General features: G+C 39.4%; 2 protein-coding genes across 4 annotated transcripts in view; one reads left to right on the top strand and one right to left on the bottom strand.

Moving 5' to 3' along the window:
• Positions 1–15,338, bottom strand: part of LOC126380110 (dipeptidase 1-like) — a 232,501-nt gene that overhangs the window by 75,437 nt on the left and 141,726 nt on the right. The window lies entirely within an intron of this gene.
• On the top strand, positions 6,950–12,175 carry LOC126380121 (actin-like). Of its 2 annotated transcripts, none has more exons than XM_050029366.1 (3): positions 6,950–7,282; positions 8,361–8,532; positions 11,345–12,175. In XM_050029366.1, exons 1-3 carry the CDS (start codon positions 7,105–7,107, stop codon positions 12,111–12,113), a joined length of 1,119 nt encoding a protein of 372 aa, XP_049885323.1. In that variant the 5' UTR covers positions 6,950–7,104; the 3' UTR covers positions 12,114–12,175. The 2 variants fall into 2 exon arrangements, with proteins under 2 accessions (XP_049885323.1, XP_049885324.1); XM_050029367.1 differs by lacking the exon at positions 6,950–7,282 and adding an exon at positions 7,784–8,021.

Genomic DNA, 15,338 nt, shown 5'->3' with positions numbered 1-15,338 from the left:
ATTCGGTACGGTGTCTACACCATGTACAATTAAAGAGCAAAAGTGCAGTCACTGAGCCCAGCGAATTATTTGTTAACAGTGCTGAAATTATGAACCATTAGTTGTCATCATTATAAAATTTATGTTTTGTAGGTGATTTTGGTCTATTACAGAAACGACATGTAACCAGGAGGTTTTTAGTGACCCTGTACCTTACTTTTTAGTGTACCAGATAATTTATTACTTTGCAAGAAACTGATTGGACTTTTGCACCTTATCGTATATTATCTTACAGATTTCGTCATGCTGGTCTTTTCGATGGTTTCCCGGAGATATACGCCGGGGACGAGGCCATAAGCAAACGTGGCTTATCAAACCTCACTTGGCCCATTGTCAACGGATTGATCAATGATTGGGAGGAAATTGAGAAATTCTGGTTCCATGTCTTCTATAAAGAACTGCATATACCCCCGGAGCAAACTAGGGTCCTGCATTCCATGGGACCACTGGCGACTAATAAACATAAGTACGACTGTTTTATGATTTTCTTTGTTTGGATACTGGAGTTGTATTTAGGGAAGAATAAGAAATAGATGCAATATTTCAGTTTGTTAAGAAAAGGTGCGTGCAAGGGACGACAGAGTTGCAAATATAAAATTGAGTTTAAAATTCAATATTCAATATTCTTTATTCAAAGTCATTTATCCAAATAAGTAATTGACAAGGATAAACTTGTTGAAAGTTTATCCAATTTCTACAAGTGTTTTTTGATGACTGAGCGATAGAAATGTCAAAAAACTCAATAGCAACACAAATTCTCAACGAATGAATAGAAACATTGCAAAAACAAATGATGTAAGTCCTCCCTTTTTAGCTCGTCATGACCGGAGCTTGATCGGTTCGGATCAGGCTTCATTGATATACCAACTCCACGTTGTTATTGCTCCTTGTATGAGCTACGCGAGGGAACAAAGTAATAACATGTAGATTGCACATTCAACATTCTAAAAACTTTGCCGAGTTTGGGCCATACTTTCTAAGTCTATATATTCTTATAATATTGTAATTTCCCTTGAGTTTTAGACAGGTTATGTGTTATTGCTATTTCAAAACCTGTTTGTATGCAAATCGCATAATTTTCACGTGGAATACTATTCTAACGGACCAAAATAGACCAATAATAATAATGACGCTAACGGACGCAGTTAATGACTGCGATTACGACAACACAGTATGTACCAGAACAGAGTGCAAGCGTTCACAATCCACTTCAAAGTCCACCATCACCTTAATGATCATTACGACAAAATTAAAATGGCGACATGGATGAATGCCTTAACTTTTCACCGAGTGAAAGACCTCATTGCCCCCTATTTGACCAACAACTAGTTAATGCATATCTAAATATATATAAAAGGAGAAACTGACTGACTGACATAATATCAACGCACAGTCTAAACGGCTAAACGTAGGCACTTGAAATTTGGAAGGAACGTAGCTTAGGTACCGTAGAAGTGCACTAGGAAAGGAATTCCCGGAATTCCTACGGGAACGGGAATTAGAGGGAAAATCCTTTTGCATGAAAAATCTAAACCGCTTAAGTTAGACGCTTGAAATTTGGCATGCAGGTACCTTAGTTAACTTAAAGCTTAGTTGCAACAGGATATTGCAAAATTCCCACGGAAACGGGAGTTAGCGGGAAGAAACATTTGTATGAAAAAATCTAAACTGCATAAGTTAGATGCTTGAAATTTGATATGCACTCCCACACACACAATGATCTCTCTTTTATAACGCCACGCGGACGAAGTCGCAGGCAAAAGCTAGTCTACTATAAGTAAGTAGTGGTTTCTTGTTTTAGAGAGAAGATGACGGAGATATTTTTCGAATCGTTCGCGGTGAAAGGGTTAACCCTGGTAAAGTCGCCTGTCCTCTCGTTGTATGCCAGTGGCCGCACTACGGGTTTGGTGTTCCAGAGTGGAGCGAGCAGCTCCTTTGTCACTCCAGTGTTTGAAGGCTTCGCCCTCACCCACGCAATCGTCCCCACCCACTTCACTGGAGACGCCATGAGCGACAGATTGACCAGCATGTTCGCAAACATAGGATATTCCTTCACTACTCCAATTGAGAAGCAAATAGTCGATGATATTAAGGTAAGGGTCCCTGCTTCGGAGGGCATGTTAAATAGTCGGTCCCGACTACTATTTACTTGTGTAAGTTAAGCATGTAGTCGTTATATGAGTCATGTCAGGAGACTTTGACCGCTCAAGAGTAATTGTCCAGGGTTGATGAGGTCGGTCGTTGACTCTGATTACGTACAAGGTTCTTCTTTGTAAGGACCTTGAAAGGTCCACGACCAAGCTGGTAAGGTGTCGTGCTTTCAGGGTTATTGTTGAGCCGCTTGAAGTCCCTGGTTATTAAAGTTAAGACCATATCAACCCTGGACGATTAGTCTTGAGACGTCAATAGCTCCTGACATGGCTCATGTAAGTACGCTTTTCATTTTATTCCAGGCAAAACATTGTTACGTTCCACAAAATTACGAAAAAGAATGCGAGATTTTTGCAAACAGCAATAACAAAGTGGATTACACGTTGCCTGATGGCCAGATCATCCTGCTGGGCGATGAGAGGTTCAAATGCCCTGAGGCTATGTTCCAACCGTCAGTTGCTAACCTGCAATGCCCGAGTATTGTGGACGCTATCATGGAGTCTGTTACCCAAAAATGTGATATTGACATTAAACCCCAGATGTTTAATAACATAGTGGTGACTGGAGGATCCACTTTGTTCCCTGGTTTGATTCCTCGTCTGCGTTCGGAATTGAAGAAGCGGCTGAATACAAGGACTTTTAACGCTCATGTCGAGGACCTTGTGTCGCGAGAGGTCGCGACTTGGGTGGGCGGGTCGATGGTCGCCCAGCAAAGCAACTTGAAAGGCTTCTGGATGACCAAGCGGGAGTATGAAGATATGGGTATTGACCGTATCAATCATAAGTTCATTTAATGTTAGTCAGTGAGGTATATCTGTAGTATCTTATTAAACATATTTAAAAAAGTGTGGATTCTTCATTAATATCTGGAAAAATAATTAAAAAAAAACACTAAAACTTTCATGAGTTTTGCGACAGATTCATGATGTTTGTATATCTTTAAATTATTTTTAATTCTATACTTTTGCGATGGAAATTTCCACTTGATATTATTTCAAAATCTGGTGTCAGGGTTATTATTGAGCCGCCTAAGGCCCCTGACGTGACTCATGTAACGACTACGTACTTACCTTACATCAGTAAGTAGTAACAGGGACCAACGGTTTAACGTGAAGTTTGATTTAAAAGTGATTTTTGTGATATGTCCCCACTGGGATTCGAACCTGGGACCTCCGGATCGTGATCCCAACGCTCAACCACTGGACCATCGAAGCCGACACGGCAGTGCTATGATATGAGACCAATTTTTTGTAGCAATCACTATGGTCACGACTTGAACATCAATGTCCTAAGTTATAAAGTTGCAAGTAAATACTTACAATCCACTAATCATGTCGAGTTTTGATAATGTGAAAGGAGTGGTACTGGACTGCGGCTCCAAAAGTACCAAGGCTGGTTTCATCGGGGAGTACTTTCCTCGAGCTGTTCTACCTACAGTTGTCGGACGGTAAGGCTCATCGGCTTCTCGGAAACCTCGCGACCTTATAGCGCAAAGAACGTTCGTCTTCAGTTCTTCATTCTAAGTCCATCCATGAGCTTCGATATATAATTATAGGTGAGATAATTTGATTCACTACAAAATATATAAAAGGTACAAAATATAGGTACCTTTACTTACGTAAATATTTGCTGCTTGAGACGTCTAAATTTGGTTGGCCTAAAAGTGTTATTTTTAATCCAAATCGGTTCCAGTGTTTTAAGCGTGAAAACGACAGAGACAAAGATTTATCTTCTTTGTCTAGAAAATAATTATCTTCTCATTTACAATATCGGCATGGCTGATGTACCCAGACAATTTTGGAGTAACCTGTGTTATTTTATAGATATCATCATTCTGGTCTCCACGACGATTTCCCAGAGATATGCGCCGGGTATGATGCCATTACCAAAGAAGGTGTGACAGAGATCACCTGGCCAGTGGAAGATGGCCATATCAAGGACTGGGACGAGCTTGAAAAACTTTGGTTTCATATATTCTACAAAGAATTACACGTGCCGCCGGAGCAAATGAAAATTCTGCATTCTGTTCATCCTCTAGTGTCGAAACATGACAGGTATGGTTTACCGTGCGACCCCATACTATAATGATGATTGTTATAAATTAATACAGTTTCGAATACAAAAGTTTTCCGCTTTAATTTGGCTCCGACAGATGCACAAAAAACCCTTGTAAATATTTCACTTCTTCTATTTATACTAGGGAGAAAATGGTTGAGATTTTGTTCGAGTCGTTCTCAGTGGCAAGCTTGAACCTCGTGAAGTCTTCTAATCTCGTGTTGTACGCGAGTGGACGAACCACTGGCGTGGTGTATGAGAGTGGTGCCAGCAGTTCTCTTGTCACGCCGGTGTACGAAGGCTTTCCGCTTGGTCATGAAATAGTCTCCAAGCATTTTATCGGCAACGCTCTCAGCACCAGACTGAGAACCATGCTACCAAACAGGAGGTCTTCCACGATCCCACTTGATTTAATCGATGATGTTAAGGTACGAATTTATTACTGTTTGTTCTTTTACATACATAAACTCATGCCCGTCCATAATGGGGGGGGGGGGGAAGCCACAAGTAATGGATATGTGTACCTTTATTGTGACTTGTGACAAAAGCTCATCGCCCTCAACAGTCTTCTTCTTGTCCGTTCTTTAAAAAAAATATTCTTCTTCTATCGTGTGGGTGGGGTTATTATTGAGCCGCCAAAGGCCCCTGACATGTCCCAAAAATGCACGGGTAAAAAAATATAAATGTTATAACAATATTTTTCCAGGCAAAATGTTGTTATGTTGCCCAAAATTACCAAGAAGAAAGCGTAAAATACAACTCTGGACAAAACCGTGAGGAGTACAAGTTTCCTGACGGTCAGCGGATCGTTCTGGGCGAAGAGAGGTACCAATGCCCTGAGATTCTGTTCCAGCCCTCTGTTGGGGGACTGAAATGTCCAAGCATCGTTGACAATATAGTCCAAGCTATCGACAGATGTGATCCGGACTATAAACCTTTGTTGTATGACAATGTGGTTGTAGCCGGTGGTTCGACCTTGTTCCCCGGGTTGCTTTCTCGTCTGAGTATTGAGTTGCGGAAGGCACAGCGGTGGAAGATGGGTGACGTGTTGAACGTGAATGTTGACGAGTTGCCGTTGAGGCAGTCTGCGGCGTGGGTCGGGGGTTCCCTTCTGGCATCACTAGACAACTTGCGAGGTTTCTGGATGGCCAAGGAAGAGTACGAAGATATTGGCCTTGACCGCATTAATCATAAGTTCTTTTAACTATAAATTGTATTAACAGAATTATGTGTTCAAATTATCATTAATTATATTAATTATATTAAAATATTATTATAGAGAATTCATTTTACATTTAGTACAGCTTATTATCCGTCTAAAATATTCCAATGTTTAATATTAAAGGAAAACAGTTATCAATCATAATGGGTAAGCTGGAATATTGATAAAATATAATTTATAATAGGAAAATTTGCTCGTGTGTCTATGGGCAATGAGGGACTTTTCAGGCTACGTTAACCAAAAACAATATAGATACAGCTTTAACGTGATAATTATAATCTATTTTCTCATTACTCAGCTCGTACATAATTATTATTCCAAATTACAATGTAATGGCAGAAGCATAATGTATAAAAATAATAAAATTGTTCCTTGATAGAATCAGAATCAGAATCATTTATTCAACGTAATTATCATGGATAAACTTGTTGAAGGTCAATGTAACATTTTTGAATTTACGTCATTTCGCAAGGTGTTATGGCTGAGGAGAAGAAATGACAAGAAACTGCAACAGCAACACATCTTTTAAATCAATGAGAGTACATTACAAGTTATTTAATAACTAGAGGAACACATTCAAAACCAGACATTTTTATCATTTAGGTAATCATTAATCTTATAATAGGCTTTATTACATAAAGTAAGCTTCACGTGAGCTTTAAATTTGTTCTCTGACAAATTTAAAATATTATCTGGTATTTTATTGTAAAAACGTATACATAACCCCAAAAAAGATGAATTTAATTTACTTAATCTAGAATTTTGAACAACAATTTTATTTTTATTCCTTGTATTGTAAGTATGCCTTTCACAGTTTCTCGGAAGGAGAGATACATTTTTACGCACGATATTTGGATCACATTATGTATAAAATTATGTCTCTTTATTTTGAACAGAATAGTAATGGGTGGAAGATGTAAATTGTGCCTGGTTGTAATAAAAAGAGTCATCATTAAATACTCAAAAGGGAGGATAAAATATGCATAATATGTCTGTTATCCTTGAAATTAGAAGGTTAAACGAAAAAAAATCGGTACAGCGTCATCCATATTGTTTTTGGTGAAAGTCGATCATTTAAATTTTAAATAAAATAATTATCTTTGTTTCTGTAATAAAGTCTCTGTTATAATGTTTTGTCAATATATAAATCTATCGCATCTAGATCGTCCTGTGTTGAATGTAATGTACCTGTCTGTCTGTGTCTGTGGTGTCCGGAAGTAATAAATGTTTCTTTCTTTCTTCTTCTTTCTATCGTATTTTTTCTGTTACGCCAATAAACTATGACATTGACGAAAAATAATAAGCAAATAAAAAAGAAACAATGATAAGTCCGCATGAGGTTCAAAAGACTAGGCTGTATGGGCTAAGTTCCCTTTGCCTGCCCGAATGGGCAAATAAAAAGAAATCCACATCACTGCATCACTGCATCTTTACAAATATCGGAATTATTTTCTCAGCTTACTTTCTTTATATTACCTTACAAATCGGCGGATACCAATATAAGTGATATATCCTCATAAAGTGATTTTAGTCAGTTCATTGTGATTATCTAGTACTAAGAATTTTGTTCCTTTTGAAGTGGATAACAAAGCGTAAAGTCGGTTGCCACAAACCACAAAGTTGACAATAAAGTAGTAATGTCATTCGACAAGCCAGCAGTGGTGATAGACAATGGTAGCCACTTTATGAAGGCTGGGTTTGCGTGTGACAACCATCCGGTGTCAATGTTTCGCACCCTGGTTGCTCGGCCAAGGAACCTGGTTGGCAGATACGGCCGGGCCGGTCACTACGAAGTCTACATAGGAGATGAAGCTGGTAAGGTATTTTTGTGTTCAAGAAAAATAAATACGAGATCGGTAGTACCTAGACTCAATAATTATTATGGCGATAGAACTCTAAAAAAGATACTACTGAATAGTTTGCCTGAGAACATCCGTCTAGAACCAAATAAAAGTAAATATAAAATATTACTTAAACATTACCTTTTAGACTCGTGTTAAATTATAATTTTTTGAAGAATGTGATACATTCAATGTGCTCCTACTTACAAATTATTATTTTTTTTTGTTCATATTATTAGTAGAGACTCTTTCCTGCAAACTGTTTAAACAGTTTTGCAGGGCATTGACAAATTATTAAGATTTTTATTATATTAAGATGTTTAGAACGGCAACGGTAAACAACGGTCTCCGCGCCAGTTCGTATTGGGCGCCGAGCTAGATTTACCTCACCCCCTCTGGGTCGCGCCCAACTGGGCACCCTTAGGCCTGTTGTCTTAAACGTGGTACCGGGCGAGAGCCTTCAGCGTTCCCCATTTATCCGGCCACAATAAGTCACGTCAAAAGATAAGGCTGGTAAAATGGGGAGTACAGAGTACGCGCACGCGCGTGTAATGAAAATAGTATTCCGCTTTACGTTGAATTCGTTTTCTCACGATCGGGAGCTTATTTGCGCTTAGACTTCGCTAGTAGCACGGGTTTCGTACATAGCCGAGAGGGATTTTTCAAATCTTTTTGGTGCTTGGTTTCAGAGGCATTTAAGGCATGCCTGAATGGTATTTTATTTGATCTTGTTAAGGTAGCCGCAAAAGTGCTTTCCGAAGTGGCCGACTATTTTTTGGATAACGTATCTGTGTCTACCGCGTTGGGAATAACATGCATGAGTTTGTGTGCATAATGTATTTTGTTTTGTGATTTTATTCTGAATTTTTTGCCGAAGCAGCTTAGACATTTTTAGCTTAGACCATTTTACAAAAACGACTCCTGCAAATTCTTGAAATGCTTTTCTTTTTTTGATTTTAAGTTTTTTGAGATCCGTCATTGACCTGACTGACAACCCACGAGAGAAGAAGAATGCCTCATCCATAGCACTAAAGCGCATTTTGGTGTTTCAGTGGTTCACAATGATGATATGGCGGTAACTCCACCGGTGGTGAATGGCAAGATAGTGCAGTGGGACAACATGGAAAGGATCTGGCACCACATATTCTATAGGGAACTGAAAGCCGCCCCGGAAGACAGGGCTGTACTCCTTTGCTTGTCCCCGGGCGCTCCAATTGAGGAAAAGTAAGTGCACGCTATTTTTTCATACATAATAAAAAGTAACGTAAAGAATTGGAAATAATTAAAAAAACAACTAAATTTTGCAACGGAAATTTTTACTCCAAAACATGAGCTGAATCATTCCCCTCAGTATTCGGTACTTCCGTGATTCGGGAGGCACGTTAAGCCGTTGGTCCCGGTTACTACTTACTGATGTAAGTATGTAGTCGTTACATGAGCTATGTCAGGGGCATTTCAGTAATAACCCTGACATCAGGGTTGATGAGGTTGGTATTCCACCTCACAACCCACACGATAAGAAGAAGAAGAAATATTCGGTACGAAGAAGAAGAAGTGACTCTACACCCTGTGTGAATGTAGGTAGGTCTGAAGAAACAGGGCGTTAAAACAATTAGTGAGAGCATTTTTTTCCTCCATTACACTGAGATGTTTACTTTCCAAACTTTTCCTATTATTTGAGCAGTTTATTACAATCATCTAACTTTCATCGTTAAGAAAAGTATTTAATACAATTATAGGGTTAACGATGATGGTCAATGTCGGAAGTTAACCGTTAAATGCGTTACAAATTAGATTAAATAGGTACACGTCGCTTATACTTACATCCTCTTTTCATTGTATTTTTTGTGGTCTAAGACCTCACTAAACCAGTTTGCAGTGTTATTACCTATTGAGCCACTAACGGCCCTAATTCCTGCAGACCCATCCTAATTTTATTTTAAGTTATATCTGACATTTTCATCCGCCAAAAAGCAAAGGGACGGGTGATTGACAACTGTTAATTTTAAAAAGAATAAATTACCTCGGCGAATAAAATAGACATCTCGCTGATATGCAACCTGTTTGACGTGTGCTGTCAACTTAATTCGGTCGGGTTACTGGCTAATATAAAATTTCGGAGAGGTTTTTTAAATTTCTGCGCCTAAAATTAACGTATGTTCCGTAAATTTTATGTCTGTCGGTTACGTCCCTTTCTTTTGAAGTGGATAAGAAAATGACAGGTATAATTTTTTAACTTAACCTTAACAACATGGGAATGAAAGTATTATCGCAAAACAATTTACCTTCACTAATAAGTATCGTCTTCTCCTTAATATTAATAAATATGCCTTTTACAGTTTATTACACACAGAAACAAATATAAGTTGATTATAAAGAAAGCAGACAAACGGTTTACTTACCTTATTTCTGTCAATGTGAAAATTCTGATTATACAATTCTATAAATCTGTTCCTGCAGACCGGGAAAATTACAAATTAAAACCAGACGAGGGCAGATATTTAGGCGTGTAATAGTTTATAAACCACTCTTGAATTATTTTGGACCGGGCTATGTTCAGAAACTACCTGAACCTAATCACAGAATAAGGAATAATACTACGTGCAGAACGGCAACTCTCCACTCCCCATAAGCGGCTTTTTTTGAGCGAGGTTTAGGTACCCCTCGATCTTACTTTAGTCTTCTGGCGTCAGACACACACAGATGCGCGCGTACGATAACGTCATTGTGTAGTATCTGTGTAAAACAAGGTTCTTTGTATGAAGTGTCCAGTGTGTGCGCTCTTTCTTAAGAGCCGTGTGGGGTGGCAGTAAATTATTTCGGCAACAAGTTCGATATCATCAAGGCACCGGGTCGGCTGCAGGACGCCACCTGCATACTAATAGCCTGGAGAGACCGTGCAACATTTCACAGGTCAATTTTGACGAAGGGCGGCGATAATTTCAGCTGAAACAGCTCCGGAGAAGTCCAAGAGTAACAGGGGCAAAAGATGTAATATCTACCAACGGCCGCGTTCTACGATTTGAACGAGTTGGGTTAATGACTGAATGTAAATGACTAGTTAAAAAAATATTGACGTCTTAACAGTTAGGAGTCGATAATTTAGACCTTGTACAGTCATGAGCAATATAATGTACCCGATTCAGGACTCTGTCGCACTAACATATTTGACATTTAGTGAGACTTACAGTTCAATTTGTCAAAAAAGTTAATGTGACATGGAACCAAAGTGTATACATATTAATGCTCGTGACCTACCTATAGTTAATAATTGGCTTGATGTCTGGGCGTACAGAACGCCACACCACACTAATACGTATCGGGCGCTGAGCTAGATTTAGTTCACCACTTCTGGGGTCTTACATACATACATACATAAACTCAAGCCTATTTCCCACCGGGGTAAGCAGAGACTATAGAATTCCATTTGCTTCGATCCTGACACACTTCTCTTGCTTCTTCCACATTCATCAATCGCTTCATACACGCACGCCGGTTCTGGGGTCTTACTTTAGTCCGTAAATAGGTATTCGACCATGTTTTGATGATGTCATTACTCCCATACAAACTTGGTGGCAATTATTCATTCTGACGCTTCGTAAAAATAAATATATTATATAACTAAAGGAAAACATAAAACACGCTGTTCTCCATGACACGTGTAAGTGATGTGATAGGTACATTTACGATGCGTGTTTGTGAACTTCCTCCTACTCAACTCTACGATTCCCATTACTAGAACAACGTGATTTCAACTCAATTTGAACTCACGTGGCAAACCCTCAAAGAACCAATTAATTGAAGCCTCACACCGACTTTAAATTAAACTCTCTTTATCAAGGATCGTAAATAAAAACTGATAGGTTGGTTTTGCATATTCATTAAGCGCCTCGTCGGGGCCGAGAATCATGGACACATCCCGCCCTTCAATAAAATGAGGCGACGGATTTCTCGAAGCCAATTTTGCACACGCGTTTTTTGTTCAATATCCACTTTTAATAAAATATAGTTTCGTAACGTTTGTGTTTTGTTTCAGAATAAAATGCTGTCAAGTGTTTTTCGAGGCTTTGAACGTGCCGGCGCTGTGCATGCAGTCGACTAGTGTGCTGGCGCTGTACGGGTCTGGGTTCACCACCGGCATCACCATAGACCTGGGGTGGGACAGTACTGACATCAACCCCGCATACGAGGGTGGCCTCATCCACTACGCGCAGATGTCCACCAACTACGCCGGCGAACAGATCTGCAAGTTCTACAGAGAAAGCCTCGCCAGCCGCGGCATAGATTTAGGCTGCGACGCCAACGAGATTATAGATGCAGTCATGATGAATGAAATGAACATATCTATTGACTGCTCGATGCCGAGGAGGCCGGTGAGGAAGTACGCCGTGGACCCGCGAACAAAACAAAAGACGGACGTGACCGACGAGACCTTCATGGTGTCTGAGATGTTCTTCCAGCCCGACTTGGTGATGGGTTACGATACTGGTTACATGCCGCTTCACAAAGCTTTCTTAATGGCGTCTCAGAAATGTGACATGGACATAAGGGATGAGTTGAACAATGCGGTGGTTTTGTGCGGTGGTCTGTCGATGATCCCGGGTCTAGCTGAGAGGTTTCGGGTGGAGTTGACGGACCTGGTGGAGAAGCCAGTGACGGTGCTGACGTCAGACGAGTCTTACGTGGTGAGCTGGATGGGCGGCGCTACCTTCGCCGGCATCCCGGAAGCGCAGCGCATGTGGGTCACCAGGCAACAGTTCCAGGAATACGGTGCGAGGGTCGTCAAGAACCGTATGATGTTTTAGTTTTTAATTATTATTATACTTTTACGTTTTATTACAATTAAGTTTTGATTATTGCTTATCCCGATGAGGAATGGGCGTGAGTTTATATATATACATTACACATATACACACACTACATTGTACATATATATATTAATAATATATATATATATATATATATATATATATATATATATATATACGTGTTCATGTTTTCTTTATCGACATATAACACTGTCGGCGCTGCAGTAGCTCCGGCGTGGGTTTATTGTTTATTTGTTTTGCTTGATGGGATTGCATCAAAGAAAGCTTCGTTTCTTGAGGGGGATTGTTTATTGACTTATTTGTACATTACATTTTTGTGCGTACGTGATCGTTGGTCGTGAACGGAGATAGGTAAAAAAAAGGTAGATAGAGAACACAGACTAAATAGACCGGAACCGGAAGAACGTCATCGGGGTTGCCGTTGGTGAATATTATTATCGGTGCGTTCACGTTGGCGTGAACAAACACTAAACTTATGCTTGTGAAAAATGCTTCACCTACAAAATAACGGCACTTAATCTTTCAGTTAATAAAAAAGAACACTATATTGGCTACGTAGAAAAATTATCCTAATGTCTCTACGACAAAAGTGTTTAATAATTGCAAGCTCGAAAATATTAAGGGCTTTTGACGCTTGATATGGTTTTTATATATATATATGTGTGTGTGTATTTTGACGTATTGTAGTGTAGGTATTGAATTTGACTATGTTATATATTTTATTAACAGTGTATTTAGTAATAATAATTTTACTCTAAGATTATAATAAATTTTACTTGCTTTGAAAAAAATTAGAGAAATATATTATCTTAAAAGTTGAAAATTATATTTAGTCCAAAGTTCCTTAGGGGATAAATTGGTAATAAATTCCGGGTGTTATCGGAGCCAATGTAAGCTGTGTAATAACGTCGTCCAACTCTTGCTAATGGATAACATTAGTCACGTTACACAGGTACCAGCTAAATGAATTCTAGACTCGAGCACCGTACCAACTTCGTTACATAAGCATATTAAAAAGTATTTAAAGCACTCTGTCCTCAAAGTTGGTGTGACAAGTTATCAAAAATCAAAATCAAAACTTATATAACGTAACTTTAATTATTTCTTCTTCTTCTATCGAGTGGATTACCAACCCCGTCAACCCTGGTGTCAGGGTTATTACTGAGCCGCCATAGGCCCCTGACATGACTCATACAACGACTAAGTACTTACATCAGTTTGTAATAACCGGGACCAACGGCTTAACGTGCCTTCTGAAGCACGGATCATCTTACATGTTGGACAATCAGGTGATCAGCCTGTAATGTCCTAACCAAACTAGGGATCACAAAGTGATTTTTACGATTTGTCCCCACCGGGATTCGAACCCGGGACCTCCGGATCGTGAGCACAACGCTCAACCACCGAGGCCGTATTTATTTCTGAGAAATAAGTTTGGAAATTAAATTATCAAAGGTATTTATGAGAATACAAAATAACATCAAAAGTATTCTTTGTCAAAATATTCATCATTATATTAATCACATAAAAACATCAATATACATCTCTGACTGTGCCTCGGTATCTCATTGCGAAGAACGTTCGACTCTCACTGTGAGGTTCACAGTGTGGGACTAAACCATGTTTGGATCATAAAATGCTCAGATACAATGATTATCACGTGCTCAGCGGTGAAAGAAAACAAGTGAGGAAACCACCACAAGAAATGCGTTTCGAAAATAAGATCTGGTTTTCCCAGTCGGACAGACAGAGAGAGTCAGACAGGCAGTCGCTTCTGTTCCGGACCTATCAAATCTTCAGGTTGGGTAAACGGATCAACATTATACTAGGCGCGTGGCGATATAGACACTCCCTGTCATCAGATATTGATTCTTCTTCTTCTTATCGTGTGGGTTGGAGGTGGAATACCAACCTCAAAAACCCTGGTGTCAGGGTTAATACTGAGCCGCCAAAGCCCCTGACATGGTTTATGTAACGACTACATACTTACATCAGTAGGTAAGTAGAAACCAGGACCAACGGCTTATAAGACATTGATTTAAAGATTACTTTTAAATAACGCGACTGCCAGTAAGGATGATTTGCCTAGAAGACCTAGAGCGCGACCTTAGGAGCTCCGTGGCGCAGCGGTAAACGCGCTCGGTCTGCGATTGTTGAAGTTAAGCAACTTTCGCAAAGGCCGGTCATAGGATGGGTGACCACAAAAAAAAAGTTTTCATCTCGATCTCCTCCGTGCTTCGGAAGGCACGCTAAGCCGTTAGTCCCAGCTGCATTAGCAGTCGTTAATAACCACCAATCCGCGCTGGGCCCCCGTGGTGGTTTAAGGCCCGATCTTCCTATCCATCCAAAGGGAAGGCACGTGCCCCAGCAGTGGGGACGTTAATGGGCTGGTGATGATGATGCCTAGAAGACGTCACATTATCACCTACATATTGCTAAATTGGGGAGAAAATCTACTAACGAGAAGAAACTGCAACTATTTCCAGGGATTCTGCCTTTTTCGCAATTTTACCGCACCTAAAAGAATTCAATAAGTGTTTTTTCAGGGTTGCCTCGTTAGTATAATGGAATCAAAAGCCCAAGCTTGATAAAATCTGCTCACCCGATTTAGGTCGCGAACATTGACATGCTATACAATTTAGTACCATGTCGCATTGACTTGTTTGACAAATTGAATCTAATGTCTCATTCAATATTAAGTATGTAAATGCGACATGGTTCCAAAGTGGTAATTCTGGTAGACAAGGAGTAGGTTTGTAATGAAAATCCAGAACATTTTGTTACAGAAAATAGGCTACATAAATAGTTGTAAGGCAGGCAGTAGCTTCTGTAAAAAACTGGTCCTGTGAAATCTTCAGGTTAAGTAAGCGGATCCTGTGAAAAACGGAATAATGCTAGGGAGATGATAATGAGGCTAAATAAAGAAGTTGTTATATGATTCAAATGAAGATAAAAATAAGAAGCTCCAAATGTAGACGGCAATACTGTCGAATGTTCCTAAATTTTGTCAGTTCTCATAACATAACAAATACTTTATTGCACAAACAGGAAAAACCAAAATACAAAACAAAAGAGAAATACTCTCCATACTCAACAACACTAGCGATACCTGAATTATAAAGCAGTTTTTATCCCCTTTGAAAAACAATTTAAATTCATAATTACTATTAAATTCCAATATTTAGCAGGCAAAACAGCAAT

Source organism: Pectinophora gossypiella, chromosome Z (genome assembly GCF_024362695.1).
Source record: "Pectinophora gossypiella chromosome Z, ilPecGoss1.1, whole genome shotgun sequence".
NCBI classification, from domain to species: Eukaryota; Metazoa; Arthropoda; class Insecta; order Lepidoptera; family Gelechiidae; genus Pectinophora; species Pectinophora gossypiella.
Note: the sequence above shows the minus strand (reverse complement) of the source record. Positions and strands in the feature narration are given on the sequence as shown.

What these genes read in the sequence shown, in the direction of transcription:
- LOC126380121 (XM_050029366.1), top strand. Translation starts at nt 7,105, where the DNA reads ATGTCATTCGACAAGCCAGCAGTGGTGATAGACAATGGTAGCCACTTT. An exon ending in CTACATAGGAGATGAAGCTG is followed by an intron (nt 7,283 to 8,360) that starts GTAAGGTATTTT and finishes TTGGTGTTTCAG; the next exon opens with TGGTTCACAATGATGATATG. An exon ending in GGCGCTCCAATTGAGGAAAA is followed by an intron (nt 8,533 to 11,344) that starts GTAAGTGCACGC and finishes GTTTTGTTTCAG; the next exon opens with AATAAAATGCTGTCAAGTGT.